Below are 15,652 nucleotides of genomic sequence, written 5' to 3' on the forward strand. Positions count from 1 at the left end.
TTTCATTGAAACATCACTGGTTTCATCACTCATACTTACACAGTTTCTTGAAAAGCATCAGTCACAAAATGGAAATCGTACAGTAATTCTTATGTTAATGCTGTTTTCCCTTGTCTCTCTTTTGCAGGGCAACTAGAAGTAACAATAAATCCTGAACAGTGGGATGGGTATGTTACTGACCTTCCTCCTTTCTCAGAAGACATACCGTCTGAGAAACAACCACAGGTCAGAGGTCACTGGAATCAGCGACTTGGGCCATTCCAGAAACTTATTCTCATCAAGAGTTTTATGGAGGAGAAGGTAAAAAAAAAAAAAGAAAGAAGGTTGACTTACTATGTAAGACTGTGTCTGTCAGAATCTCACTGTTCTGATTTTATTTCTTGCAATTCCGAGTTAAATTCACTGATTCTCAGATTAATTCAAACAATTTTGAGTTAACATCTCACAACTCTGACTTTTCAGCTGAATAAAAGTAGTATTTAAAAATAAAAACAAAATGAATTAATTAATAAATACAATTAGAAAAAAATCTTACTGACACTAAACTGTAGAGTGATAGTGTATGTAATGCCTTTAAGCTGTTCAGATGACTCACTACATGTTGTATTGTACCTGTATTGTGCTTAATAGCAGACCACCATATATGCTTAAACTGTGATTTGTTTGTGTGTATGTGTTAAAGTTCCTGTGTGTGTCAAGTTTCTTGAAAGTCTGCTTAAGTTATGTATCATTATCAGCTGGTATGGCTTCATTGAAATGTATTTCAAGTCTCTTACTCTGGGTGTTTTCAGGTTGTGTTTGCAGTGACTGAGTTTGTTATCACTGGTTTGGGACAACAATTTGTGGAGAATCCCCCAGTGGATCTTGCAACCCTGTATGCAGACATGTCTCCTTCCATTCCCCTGGTCTTTATTCTGAGCACAGGCTCAGATCCAATGGGAGCATTCCAGCGGTTTGCCATTGAGAGAGGATACCAAGATAGGTACTTGTACATGCACTATGACATTTATACACCATTTAATCAGTCACTCACTTCCCAAGTATCACTCCCAGTTAAGTGACACATGTAAGTACATTATTACATGAATAATGTAATACTCGAATACTCAGTGTTGTACATTAACCTCTGCAGAATATATTTATTCATATTGAATGTGTGATACATGTTTCAGATAGCTTACAAACAGATCTCCTAAATATAAAAAACTTTAGTATGTGATATTTATGAAGAGGGTTTCTTTGCTGCCCTGGTTCTCCTGCAAGATAGGCTTACACTCTTCATATTTTGCTCAAAACTGGGGTACCACAGGGATCAGTGCTTGGACCTTTTTTCTTCTTTTGGCCTCACTTCACTTCTACTTCAGATCCCGTGATTCTACTGTGCTCATAACATTTAGCAGTACACATACAGTAATTTCCACCTCCTGTTTACGTGCCTCACCGACAAATCAAATTTGATCACCTTAGCTATAATTGTGGTGATTTTCTTTCATTCAGCCATGACATCCCTCACCAAATCGCTTTCTCTCTCTCATTCAGAGGTCACATAGTTATTGCCTCCTAGTGTGTATCATGACCTGGTATCATCCTGGGATGCTCTTATGGACCACATTACGATGTCAGCGGCCTTATTTAACCACTACTTTACTAATTTTCTCATCCAGGTTGTCTGGAATTCTTTTCTTGTTTGACAAACAGCATCTGCTACATGTCTTCCATATTCCTAGAGTGGCTCCAAAATCCTATTGCTCAAATGGTTTTTAACCCTCTGTAACTTTCCATGTCATGCTTCTGCTCAGATCGTGTTCTGGCTGCCAGAATATGATAGAATTAATTTCAAGACACTGTTTCTAGCTCACACTGCTGCCAATTTCCTGTATGGAAATTGAGAACAGTTGATTTATTAGTCATTCCAACAAAGCCACAAGAAACACATTTTCAAAAGTTTCACGTACCGTCAAGGACTTGTATTAGTTTTGGATAGCCAAAAATCCCTTTAAATACAAAGAGAAAAAAAAAAGCTTTTTTGTGTGTGTGTGTATTTGTGTGTTAAAATTTAATGTGTGCATGGTTGTATTTGAAATAATTGTATTAACAATGATAGTTCTGACAAACTTTGGCAAATCCAGTACATTTTCATTTATTTTGAGTTACTTGTATTTTAGGGTGAAATCAATCTCACTGGGTCAAGGTCAGGGGCCTATTGCGGAGAGGATGATAATGGAAGCTCTGAAGACTGGCAACTGGATCTTCCTGCAAAACTGTCACCTGGCTGTGTCGTGGATGCTGGCAATGGAGGAGCTCATCAAAACCTTCACTGAACCTGGTTAGTTTGTATGTGTGTATAAGTGAGGTCTTGCTTTGTAGCCTAGTTCTTTATATTAGGGGTCTTCAGGGGGGACCCCTACAACCCCAGGAGATTCATTCATTGTTTAATATCAAGTCTTGTGAAAAAAAATAATTCACTTCTAACCAAAGATAAAAGTAATAATGCTGAAGTTCAACTACGCTGCTGTTCAAAGGGTTGTTAGATTTTTGTGGTGTTTTAAAAAAAAAGTCTCTTATGCTCACCAATTTATGTGATCCAAAATATTTTTTTTTTTTAATTTTTCATATACAAACAGTAGTAATATGAAATATAATAAAACATTATTGTTTTAATTTTAAAATGTGTTCCTTTGATGGCAAAGTTGAATTTTCAATCCAGTCTTCAGTGATAACATGATTCTTCAGAAATCATTCTAATATGCTGATTTGGTGCTCAAGAAACTTCTTCTTCTTCTTCATTTAGAAAATATTTCAGGATTTTTTAAAAATAAAAATACAGTTCTAGAGAACAGCATTTATTTGAAATAGGAAACATTTTGATCAATTTAATGCATCTTTGAAATTAATACAATTATTGATTTCTTTAAAAATGTATCTTACCGACCCCAAACTTTTTAAACTGTAGTGTACCATATTTGTTTGATTGTCTCTCCTGCATTAAATATTTAAGAAAATGTAAAAAATAAAACCCTTGTCACAGAAGCTGACACTGTAAGATCAGTATGATATGCCAAATGAAAATGTCAAATGAATGACTAGATTCACAAAAACAATTTTTTGTATGTTTATATTTGTGTCTGTGTTCTTTTTTGTATGGTTCAGTGAAAATATTCTTCTTCTGTTTTTATTGACAGACTCACCTGTTTTGCACCTGCTTCTACCTTTTATAACAGAGTGTGTGTTGCACATGTGAATCCACTATAAAGCTATTTTGTTGTCCTGTTTTCTGTTGTCCTGTTCTTGTACGACCTTTGCAGACACTGTTATCCATGAGGACTTCAGACTGTTCCTTAGCTCCATGCCTACCAATGTGTTTCCTGTCACTGTATTGCAAAACTCTGTCAAGGTAACACAAAGGCACACAACTGCTTATACATACTTAAAGGCTTTAGAAACTGATAGTCATAAAGTTCTGTGTTCCCAAACAAGTAGTTATTTTTCAGGAAAGCATTCACATGCCTTTATCTCATTTTTTATCTTTCGGGGAGGAAAACATACATCAGTATAGAGTGAAGCTTCACATGTCGGTGGCATCCATACGCTGATGACATGCACATATTTTTACCTTTACACGTCATTCATCCTTCTAGCACTGGGATATGTCTGCATGTATATCAAATTAAAATTTTAGTCACACTAACACAGTCACACACTCCTGCAAAAAGAAGATAACACTTCACAAGGAGGAGCGCTTTCATATTTTATTCACTCTCAGCCTAATACATTAACACCCCTGTGCTCACGTCCCTATCAGTTAAACCCTAGCTTTACCAAATCACTAGAACCAATAGTAGTTTATAAGACCTTAAACAATGTTTCATTATAATGAAAGTGCAGTGACATGGATGTCTTTAAGCAGCCAGACTTTTAGAGTTGGTAACTTATTTTATGAATTTTAGCAGTTCTATTTTGTCTTTGGCTCTAATTTTTGTTTTGTTGTTAATATGCTTGTGTTGCCAGGGAATTAATGAGCCTTTGTTAATGTGATGGTAGGTTACTAACGAGCCCCCAAAGGGTCTCCGTGCCAATGTGAGACGCGCCTTTACTGAGATCAGCAGTACGTTCTTTGAGGAACACATTCTTGGCAGAAAATGGAGGAAGATCATTTTTGGAGTGTGTTTCTTCCACGCCATCGTTCAGGTCAGGGCTCAAGGGTTGAAAATTCAGTGTGTAGTCAATAATGGGGGGGGGGGGTTCTATTCAGTTTGAAGCCTATAGATTATAAAGTTTAGAAACCTTGTGGAAAGCCTTATGTTTTTCTTGCCATAAAATATGAGCAGGACAGTTTATATGATTAAATAAAAACAAAAACAACAACAGCTTATACTGTATTGTACTTTTTTGGGGGGTTAACTTTAATTTGTTTCAAACCACTTATTTAGTGTTAAAATTTACAGTAAATAAAAAAAAAGTAAAAAATAGTTAAAAAGTTACTTTTTTATAAAAAGTAAAAAATCATTTATTCAATAATATAAATATTTTCTACAAATAGTTTACTAATAGTCTTCACTATCACTTTACCTTTATTAGTTTAATACATCCTTGCTGAATAAAAGTATTATTCAAAAGTATTATTCAAAAAAGAAAGAGAAAAATTTACTGACCCAAAACTTTTGAACAGTAGTGTATTAAAATATTTATACTTTAAATAAATGCTGTTATTTTTAACTTTTATTTTAAGCATTATACCTTTTGTAATTATATTACAGGTTTATGTTAACATTTTAATATGTTGATTTTTGTTCATATACATACTCCACTCATACACTATGGTTGCATTATTTTTTAATGTATTTTCTGCTTGCAAAGGCTTCCTTATTTATTACAGCGAAAACAGTAATGTTGTGAAATATTATTTCAGTTATTTCGTAATTGTTTGCTATTTTAATATATTTTAAAATGTAATTTATTCCAGTAAATGGCAAAGCAATTACTTACGAAAATCATTCTCATATCCTGTTTCTGATGTAATTCATGTTATTATCAATGAAAGGTGTATTATTAATGTAACAAACTGAACAAAAAACATTTTAAAAAATGTTTCTACTGCTTAATATTTTTGTGTAAACTGCGATGGAATTATTTTTTGTGTGTGTTTTTTCCCCAGGATTCTCTGATGCGTATATCATTTATTTGATACAGAAATCATTTGAAAAGTATAACATTAATCTAGTTTGAAAAATTGGCCAATTATTTGCAGATTACTACATGTTCAAGAGGGCCTTACTAAATCACACTCTCTAAATCCTACTCTTATTTGTCTGTAAGATTTCTCTTGTATGTGTGTGTATGCTTTTATGTGTGTATAGGAGAGGAAGAAATTTGGTCCCCTGGGCTGGAACATTCGTTATGAATTCAATGACAGTGACAGAGAGTGTGCTCTTCTCAACCTAAACCTCTACTGCCAGATAGGACATATACCCTGGGATGCTCTTATATACATCACGGGTATGTGTGTGTTCATTGCAGAAGTATTTATAGCATCAGTTATTGATCAACACTTTCACACATTTCTCTCAGCTGTTTCTCTATGAGTCTGCTTTAGAAATTCTTTTATAATAAAGTATAAGTAAAGTACTTTATTCATAAAGAAATACAATATAAATATGAATGTGGTATAAATGAATTTTCTCAACAAAAAAAGTCTCTTTAACTCAAATTTCTAAAAGGTTTTCTAATTAAGAATGTATTGGTCTAAGTAGGCATCATTTTACAGACCATCAGATGGTGAAAATAGATGTTATTAAATTTGGTGAAGCTGGTGGCATGCGGTGACTATAAAAGACTGTTTCAGTAATGTTGTTATGAGAGGACTTGAGAAAGACTCATTAAGGAAGCTTCACAGTGTCAAACTGTCTCATTAATTCTTGGCAAGGTGTCAGTCAGTCATGCAATGAAATGGGATGTGTTTATGTGTGTGTTTTATTATCTCTGTAGGTGAGATTACGTATGGAGGAAGGGTCACAGATGCCTGGGATCAGCGATGTTTGCGCACAATACTCAAGAGTTTCTTCTCCCCAGCCACATTAGAGGACAGCTATACCTACTCTAAATCAGGTTCACACGTTTACTTAGCTAAAGGGGGACTTCTTCTGTTTTTATATACAGTACAACTAGTGGAGTACTATAACTCTTAACACAAAACTTTTTGTTTTAACATTTTTACAAAAAAAAAAAAAACAATAATAAATAATCTGAAACCACACTTTTTTTTTTTTTTGAGATTTATACATCACCTGGAAGCTGAATAAATAAGCTTTGATGTATGGTTTGTTAAGATGGTTTGTTAAGATGTTAAGTTGTAAAAAAAATATATTATTTTGAACCATACAAAGTATTGTTGGCTATTGCTACAAATATAACCGTGCAACTTAAGACTGGTTTTGTGGTCAAGGGTCACAAATGCATATCCACACGCGCACACTCACACTTATGATAAATAAAATGGACACACATTTAGCTACACTCATCAAATACCAAACCTGTTATGCATACTTGCAAGACATGTAAATTAAAGATGGAGTGTGTATTTTTCCCACGCTGAAGTACTTTCTGCTGTCCCAGTTTATATGTGCAGTTACAACTATAATCACAAGAACTCGTATATTGACGGCACTGGTCACCTTTCTTAAAATTAGCTTTTATACATATTTAGATAAATGTTACGAGCTAGGTAGCCATTTACATTTTGATTCACTTAAAGGGTTACTCCACCCCGAAATGAAAATTAATCACTTACCCACATGTTGTTCCAAACCTGTAAAAGCTTCTTTCATCTTTGGAACAAAATTTAAGATATTATGGATGAAAACCAGGAGGGTTGTGTCCCACTGACTGCCAAGTAAATTGCACTGTCAAGGTCCAGAAAAGTATGAAAGACATAGAATAGTCCATATCCCACCAGTGGTTTTTTTAATTTGAATTTTATGAAGCGACAATAAAAAATTTTGTACACAAAGAGAACAAAAATAACGGCTTGATTCAACAATTGGTCTCCTCTGTGACTTTCCACATCTCTGTATTCTCCATTTTGGAGAATTTTCACTGAACGCAAACTGCGTACGCCATTCTGTGTCAGCTGCGACAGAAGGATATGTTTTCTACATGTATTTATGCTTTGATTTGAACAAAAACAGCGCAACCGTGCAGCTCTCCAAAATGGCGCTGACAAATTATTGAATAAAGTCTATATTTTTGTTTTCTTCGCATACAAAAAGTATTCTCATAATTTCATAAAATTCAGATAGAACCACTTATGGCAGATGGATTATTCTGAGTATTTCTTTCATACTTTTCTGAACCTTGACAGTATAATTTACTTGGCAGTCTATGGGACAGTCACAAGCCTCCCCGGTTTTCATTCTAAATATCTTAAATTGTGTTCTGAAGACGGATAAAAGTTTTCACGTGTTTGGAACGACATGGGGGTAAGTGATTAATGACAACATATTTTGAATACGGTTAATTGAAAGCCATTGAGGGTCGAGGAGCACAAGTGGTGGGTGGAGTGTTGTTGTTTTGTTTTGTTTTTTTATTAAAGATTTTGTTTAGTGCCACTGCTCTTCATTGCAGACTTTATTATATTGACACCAGATCATTTCACACTTCACCTCCAAGTAACCAAGATATTATTTTCTTTTGTGCAGGGATTTATTTTGCTCCTAATTCAGACAGCTTGACTGAATATAAGCAATATATTGAGGATCTGCCACTGATTGATGATCCGGAGGTCTTTGGCATGCATGAAAATGCTAACTTGGCCTTCCAGGTAATTCTCACCTCTTTTAACCGCACACAGAATAACAAGCTCAGCAAACTACTTATGTAAGTATTAGGGGTGGCACGGTTCAACTTTTTCACGGTTCGGTTTGTTACACGGTTTTGGAGTCACGGTTTTCGGTACAGTTCGGTATGTGCTATGTTTATGGAAAAACTATACTTTCTAATAAAAAAAGAAGAAGAATATTCTATCCAACCACAAGCAACAGCACAAATAAATACAATAGAGTAAAGATACAAACAATAAACAGTGATTTTCCGTTTTTTTCTTTTTTTTAGGCAGGTCTAGCATAAGTTTTTAGGTACAAATTGAATAAAGTAATCAAATGTAAAACAGTTTTACGTGCTAACCATACTACAGATGCTTTGTCAGATTTAAGTTGAACCACGGTCCCAGCACGTGCCGAACCGTGTGGGGTGAACCGAACGGTTCTGATTTTTTTCAGCAAACCGTGCCACCCCTAGTAAGTATGAGTATTTGTTTAAGTCCAGTGTTCTAGAATTTATTCTGTATTTATATTTTATTTTTTATGTTTATTTATGCCATAAAAATTGGTTACAGTAGGTTTTATGTCTAGTTCTCATAACCACAAGCTTGGTAATAATACCAAATATTTGACCCAGGAGCTAGTACTTATGTAAGCAGTTGTTTAGAAGAATTTTTTAATCCAAATCTTTTTACAATAGCATATAATCTACACCACCACCCAAGTCAAAGTTATCACCACTGTGAAAATTCATTTACTCAATTTCATCTTGTTCCAAAACCCATAAGACAGTCCACACAACCAAACTTTCATCCATCAAAGCATACAAATGACATGTTAAAAGTGATTCATATGAATTAATTCCACATGTGCTAAAGAGATCTTCATATATAAACACTGAAAAAAGTACATACATACAGCTCATCAAATATGCCAGACACTTACTTGACTCACAAAAACCAATGAGTTTGTTTGAAGCTTGATAGCCCCAGTCCTCATTCACGTATCCATGTTGAGTTACCAGAGTATTCATAAAAAAAGTCAATGTTTGTACCCCACAGAAGAAAAAAAAAAAAAGATTTAGGACAACATGAATACAAAGAAATAATGATAGAATTTCCATTTTTGGGTGAAATGTCTCTTTCCACCTAATTCACCTAAAATGTTATTAAATAATATCAATCCACAAAATCTGTACAAATTTGTAATGCAGCCTTATAAATCTCACTGTGTGAAATTGGAGAACTGGTCCCCCAACAGGGCCCCCACAGAATCCAATGTGTTCATAATTGACACATTTCGCAAAATTGCCACTATTATTACAAATTTATAAAATTATATAGGTATTAAACTGAACTGAAGTTTACATCTTAATTTAGATTTACCCCAGAAGTTTGCATCAATGATTTTGTTACTTTCCTGTTTAATACTGTAAAGTCTCTTTGAACACAATGTCTATAAAGCGCAATATAAATAAAGGTGACTTTACTTTTTATTTCCAATGCGTCTTTCTTTGCTTTTTGTGCATTGCCTGCTTATTTAAGAAAGATAAAAGAGCAACTGCTACCTGACATACTGTATAACACACATGTGGGTCTTCTTTCCATCACTGAAAACAGAGGCAGGAGACCATGACACTGATCAGCACCATTCTGGAAGTCCAGCCCCGCTCCTCTGCAGCAGGTGGAGGGAAGACCAATGATGAGGTGGTTCATGAGTTGGCTGAATCCATCTTAGCAAGAATCCCTGGTAAGTCTCAAAACCCTGTTGCTCCTTGCACACAAGTCTATTGTCACTTCATTGTTTTATAATAAGTTTTTGGACCTGCCTGTGTTTGTGTATGTGTTTTTGAGCAGAGAAATTAGATATGGATGCAGCAGTGGAGAGTCTGTTCTTGCAAGACTCAAACGGTAGAGTCAACTCTCTAACCACTGTGCTCGGACAGGAAGTAGACCGATTTAACTTCCTGCTTGGTGTACTTAAGGTAACAGAACGTTTATTTTTATTTTTTTTATTGTAAACTACAAATGATGAATTGATTACAGTAGCCAGTCCAACAAGAATTAATTATTGATCACAGTAATCTCACTGCTGTTGATTGTTTATATTTGTGTGCTTGCATTTCTCTGCAGACTTCGCTATGTACTCTGCAGAAGGCAATAGCGGGTCTAGTGGTGATGTCAGAAGAAATGGAAAAGATTTATAACAGTTTCCTGAATAACCAGGTTCCTGATCACTGGTCTAATGCTGCTTACCCATCTCTCAAACCCCTCGGCAGCTGGGTTAGAGACCTCACACTGCGCACTGCATTTATAGAGGTATGTCTGTGGAGTCAAAATGATGACACAATAATAACCTAGAATGTGGAAGCTCGATAATTTGTCCCAACTGATTCATGATGAACCAAAAATATTTTAGACTGCTCATAACATAAAACATTTCTTATGTTGTGTTTTGCGCAGTTGCTTTGACGGCGCATTGGCAGTCAGACTAAAATCGAAATTGCATATGGCTTAGTACAATTATCATATCACAAATGCGTACTGTTAGTATATAATCTCAGATTGGCATAGTTCACAATAAATGCTGTTTAACCAATCTTGAAAGGATTGTCCATGTTCAAATTGTTTGGCTTCTTACAGTGTGAGACTTTGAGTTCAATTTCAAGTCCATGTTCAAGTCAGGTTTTTTGTTTGTTTTATTTTTTTGTTTCAATTTTGTCAGATGTCTGACAGACAACAGATTGATGCATTTTACTTTACCACCATAGTCTCCCAACATTTGGTAGGAAACACTGTGACACGTAGTTTATATACATTTTAAAAGCTTGCTTACTTAAAATTTAAATCAGTAAATCTTGACTATAATATTCCTAACACTATTATTCCTAAAGCAAGGCATTAAAATGGTCTCTGGTTTAACACTCAAAATCTTATGCACACACACTTTTTTCCTCTATTCAGGAAGTTCACCCTTATTGTACATGGACAATTTCCTCCGGGTAGGGGATTCCAGTAAAGGCCATTGATATATGAGTTGTGTGCTGTTGGTATTATAGTTCACATTTGGAGCTAGAGGGGCCCACAGCCATTCCAAACGGCACTCTCTGAAACTCAGTCAAAAAAAGCTACATAAACAAACTAAAACTTGGCACACACATATGGTCATAGTGCTCTTGCATGAGTTGATTGGCACACCCAAACTGTTATCTTGGACCTGATGTACTGTTCTGTGTGGCTGGTCTGAGTGCTCTGTTAAATAACACACAGACACGCACGATAAGCTCATGATAATATGGATGAATTGCAGAAGTATGCTGTTTTTTATATAAAAAAAGGCACAGAATATGTAACCGGACTAGTTTCAGCAGTGAAGTGAGAAGTTTCCTCTACATCAGCATGAATAGACTGAGGTACACTGCATAATATAAGCCCACCATCATGTATGAAAAAGAAAAGTATTCTACCATGATATGCTGAAAATCAGGTTTAGGGCAGGTGGTGAAGAAGAACATGCACCAGCACAGTCCTCATTGACATTCTTGTCTTGTTTCTTGTGAAGCAGCAAGTTTAAATTTTTGGTGGGTGAATGAGATTTGAGAGCTAAGACAGAAGGCAAGATTTTTACTGAATAAATACAATTTCAGTTGTTTCTCACACAAAATATTTTGGGGGAAATGAGGTGAACTTTTTTTCTATACAAAGATTGTAGTACACTAATATAAGCATTTATTGTTTATCTGTTTGGAAATATCCAAATATTCTCCCCAGCAGTGTGATTATGAGTCGGTAGCTCTGTCCACCCGCTATAACCTTCAGCCCTCTAGTTACTGATTTTTACAAATGATCTGAATATAAAATTTCACATTTCACTGCTGGTTATATATATTCTCTATATAATTGTGTATGTGATGAATACAAATTTTGAATCTTGAAATGATCCAAGTCTGTTGGCTTTACCTTGAGCTAATTTCTTTCTCCCTTAGGTGGTAAAAGTTGAGTTTTTGCTTCTTTTTGTTTTATTTTTATTGAAATGTATTCTTTTCATTTTTGAATTGAGAAGTAGTAACCATTGGTTGCATTTGTGTTTGAGCAGAGTTGGATCACAACAGGTCAGCCCAAGTCTTTTTGGATTTCTGGATTATTTTTTCCTCAAGGATTCCTTACAGGTAAGTAACATGTTTGCTTACATGCTCTGGAAAATTAAATAAAATCCTAACAAAATTTGGCCTTGCTGCTTGCTATAGGTGAAATCCAAATGTTTACAGTATTTTTCAAACTTTGTTTTTTCTATAAAGAGTTGGTTCATGTGTCTTTTAGGTGCACTGCAGAATCATGCGCGCAAATACAACCTGCCTATTGATGAGCTGAATTTTCGTTTCAACATGATACCAGTGTACAGAGACCAGACCCTTGTCACTGAAGCTCTGAAAACCCTTGAGCCAGGGGAAGAACTTGACATGGACAAGGAGGTCAGCCCAGAAACTTGCAGGGATTTTTCAACATATATTTTCTGATATGATTACAACAGAAACTTCAGATGGTTACATGATAAAGGGATTTAAGTTTTATTTTTCCCTGAGTTTCACTTTTTTTAGCGAATCATAATTTATTTCTGTATGACCATGTTCTTTCTTGAATTACACTACCATTGAGGCGTTTGGACTTGGCTTATGCTCACCAAGGCTGCATTTTAAAAAAAAGAAAACAGTAAAAACAATATTGTAAAATATTAGTACAACTTAAAATAACTATTTTCTATTTCAATATATCTTCAAATGTAATGTATTCCTGTGATGGCAAAGCTGAATTTTTAACGGCTGTGACTCCATGTCACATGATCCTTCAGAGATTATTTTAATATGGTAATTTGATACTCAAGAAACATTTGTGAAAACAGTTGTATAGAAACCATAATGCATTTTTATTTTAAATACAATTTTTTTCTTTTGATAAATTTATTGCATCCTTGCTGAACAATAGTATTCAATTAATAATATTAATTAAAAAAAACTCTTATTGATTTGATCTCCAGACTTTTCAACAGTAATGTAATCTTTGGTATTGTGCCATTAGGACTCCAGTGTAAACATCCCCAATGTGAAAATCGATGCTTCTTAAGATTTCATACTGTACTTCTCTGTGCCAGGTTTTAGGAATTAATATTATCTATTTATTTCAGATTAAGACATTTGAAGATGCTTATTGAACTGGGGAGAAAGATTTGTGTTGTGAAACAAAACTTTCATTGTTGGACAGTTTTCCTTAGTTAATTGTTTTATTTCAAAATATCAAGGAAAATGTTCATAATGGTATAGTTTTTAAAAAATCTGACACCATGAATGAAGTCAATACTTTGTGGTCTGCCTCATAGCTTCCCACCATGGAGGATGGTGTGTTGGTTCATGGGATGTTCATGGATGCTTGTCGCTGGGATGACACAAACATGGTTATTGAGGACGCGCTGTTGAGAGTGATGAACCCCATGCTGCCTGTGGTACATTTTGAACCTCAACAAAACTATGTTCCTGAGCCCACCCTATACCACGCACCTCTGTACAAGACCTCCATTCGTGCTGGAACTCTGTCAACTACAGGTTATTTTTTGACTTGTTCAGAACTTCATCCTGTGTCAAGTTGAAAAAGTTGTCCTTTTCCCACCACAGAGTAATATAAAAAAGGCTAATTGTACAGTAGCTTTAAAACTCACAATTGTAACTTTATTTCACATTTTAAAATTCATCTCAAATTTAGCCCACAATTACCCCATAATTAACTTCAGGTTTTTTATCCTGAAGCGGAAACATACTTCCATATTTTTACTGGAGGGAAAAAATACATTGTCTGTAAAACTGTTTTTAAACCACTAGTATCAGATCCTAGCTTTGAAATTGTATTATATTTGTCATCATATTTTTATCACTCTTATTGTTTTTTTATTTAATTGTATATTTTTTCTGTCTGTTAGGACACTCCACAAATTTTGTGGTAACCGTGATGTTGCCATCCAACCAGCCCAGTGACTACTGGATCTCAAAAGCATCTGCACTTATCTGCCAGCTCAATGAATAAGCAACGCTGTATGCTTTACTTCACTTACGTCTTGAAAATTAAGATCCTTTCTCAACTGAGCTTTTAGTGTTTTTGAGCATAAGTAACATTAAAGCCTTAAAAAAAACATTAAAAATGAATTGTAAATCAAAATGAATGGTAATGTTGCAGTTTATGTGCTAAGCACCGATCCACTGGTTTTGCCTTGGTATTTGCAGCTTGAGTAAATAGAGATACCAGCTGTAAAAGAAAAACATGGTCAAACAAAACATGCCCCATGCACTAAAAATCAGTTGAAGATTCTTCTCCAAACTACGTAGACTCATCTAGAACTTTTTACATTTTTTATTTTTTAAATCTGTATTTTCTAACAAAATGACATATATCCACAGTGTTTACATAGTGTCTTTACATAATACAATAGATCACAGAGTCAGAATGAAGTCACAAAATAATGGCACTCTAATTACTTGGACTAACCACATACAAGAGATTTATACAAGAGATATACAACAAGATTTATATAAAAAATATCAAAAGGATGAAAAGTGACAGTTATAGAGCATATTAGTTCTACCATACGTGTATGCTATTGTTGCTTTGGTAAGGAAATGTTGGCTAAAAATTTATGGAATTTTACGTCAATTCAGTGATAACTAAATTGTAAAATAATAATATTAAATGATACCAAAATATGACTAAAGCCAAGGGTTGAAATGAACAGTGTGACTTCCAAAGGGATTACAGTATTGATTATGTTTGCATTTCAGCACATAAACTTCACAGACACATTTTTAGCTGTTGTGACTAACAGTTTTAGCTCACTGAGAACACATAAACCAACCCACAAGTGATCGGTCAGAATCGTCAGATACATTATAAAAGACATAAAATATCACCTAATGTTTGTTCGAAAAGTCACATTTAAAAAATACACAACTTTGTGAAGTTATATTTTAAATTTTTTGTAACAATAGTTCACGTTGAAGAAGGAATCGACTTTGGTGGTAGACACTTCTCACACTCAATCACGTGATGTTTTTTATATATTTATATCTTTAAACACAAAAGAAAACAAATGAAAATGCAATGCTATTACGATTATGTGAAGTCCTTCGAGACAGCCTCAATGAAGTTTGGTGCAGACATGAGAATGGTAAAGGTGCAGATAATGGAGAAAAGTGAAAATGCCACCAGACAGAGCCGATCCACAACTGCTGCTGCAAATTTCCACTCGCTGCAGATGGCCTCAGCCTCATCCTTGTCACGGAACCGCTGAGCTATGTACATCACCTCCGCTAGGATGCGATGGATCTCCTGTTCACCTAAAAACATCCTAACTGCCTCCCGCTGTTCTTCGTTTGGTGACCCGCCGACCCGCCCACCGCTGCAAGACACACCAGAGTCGCTGCTGGGTGGGCAGCAAGCACTGTCAATGGAGTGGTAGCCAAAATACAGGTTCATGTGACCGTTGGTGGTGGAGTTGGTAGAGGATGGCTGACCGGGCATGACTCCCATCTGAATGCTGCTGGCACTTGCGTGGTGCACTGGAGAGTGGTTATATTTGTAGCTGGCTTTGCGTTCCTCACCTGGCTTCTTCATGCGCAAGAACCAGGCACACCAGTTAAGCAGGATCACACGCACCTAAGAAGAGCAGGAAGAGTCTGCTAAAAGATAAAGCTCTCAAATGGGTGAATGAGACATTGCTGTCTTTATTTTGATGATATGTTGTATGAAGTTGGTATATTTCATTAGATTATGGAGAAGTGTCCACTGAAGGTTTGTGTG

At 35.2% G+C, this 15,652-nt stretch overlaps 2 protein-coding genes across 3 annotated transcripts in view; one reads left to right on the forward strand and one right to left on the reverse strand.

The window, feature by feature from the left end:
• Positions 1-14,034, forward strand: part of dnah6 (dynein, axonemal, heavy chain 6) — an 80,058-nt gene extending 66,024 nt beyond the window's left edge. For both annotated transcript variants that reach the window (XM_059553950.1, XM_059553951.1), the window contains exons 65-79: positions 128-300; positions 792-982; positions 2,166-2,326; positions 3,306-3,394; positions 4,042-4,188; positions 5,358-5,496; positions 5,986-6,105; positions 7,695-7,816; positions 9,434-9,563; positions 9,671-9,798; positions 9,947-10,132; positions 11,910-11,982; positions 12,134-12,285; positions 13,188-13,410; positions 13,782-14,034. In XM_059553950.1, coding sequence (XP_059409933.1) covers positions 128-300; positions 792-982; positions 2,166-2,326; positions 3,306-3,394; positions 4,042-4,188; positions 5,358-5,496; positions 5,986-6,105; positions 7,695-7,816; positions 9,434-9,563; positions 9,671-9,798; positions 9,947-10,132; positions 11,910-11,982; positions 12,134-12,285; positions 13,188-13,410; positions 13,782-13,885 — 2,138 coding nt within the window. In that variant the 3' untranslated portion in view covers positions 13,886-14,034. The remainder of the gene's footprint in view (positions 1-127; positions 301-791; positions 983-2,165; positions 2,327-3,305; positions 3,395-4,041; positions 4,189-5,357; positions 5,497-5,985; positions 6,106-7,694; positions 7,817-9,433; positions 9,564-9,670; positions 9,799-9,946; positions 10,133-11,909; positions 11,983-12,133; positions 12,286-13,187; positions 13,411-13,781) is intronic.
• An 821-nt stretch (positions 14,035-14,855) lies between these two features.
• Positions 14,856-15,652, reverse strand: part of chrna8 (cholinergic receptor, nicotinic, alpha 8) — a 90,533-nt gene continuing 89,736 nt past the window's right edge. The window contains exon 10 of the mRNA XM_059553213.1: positions 14,856-15,508. Within this exon, the coding sequence (XP_059409196.1) occupies positions 14,966-15,508 (543 nt within the window). The 3' untranslated portion in view covers positions 14,856-14,965. The remainder of the gene's footprint in view (positions 15,509-15,652) is intronic.

Source organism: Carassius carassius, chromosome 7 (genome assembly GCF_963082965.1).
Source record: "Carassius carassius chromosome 7, fCarCar2.1, whole genome shotgun sequence".
NCBI lineage: Eukaryota > Metazoa > Chordata > Actinopteri > Cypriniformes > Cyprinidae > Carassius > Carassius carassius.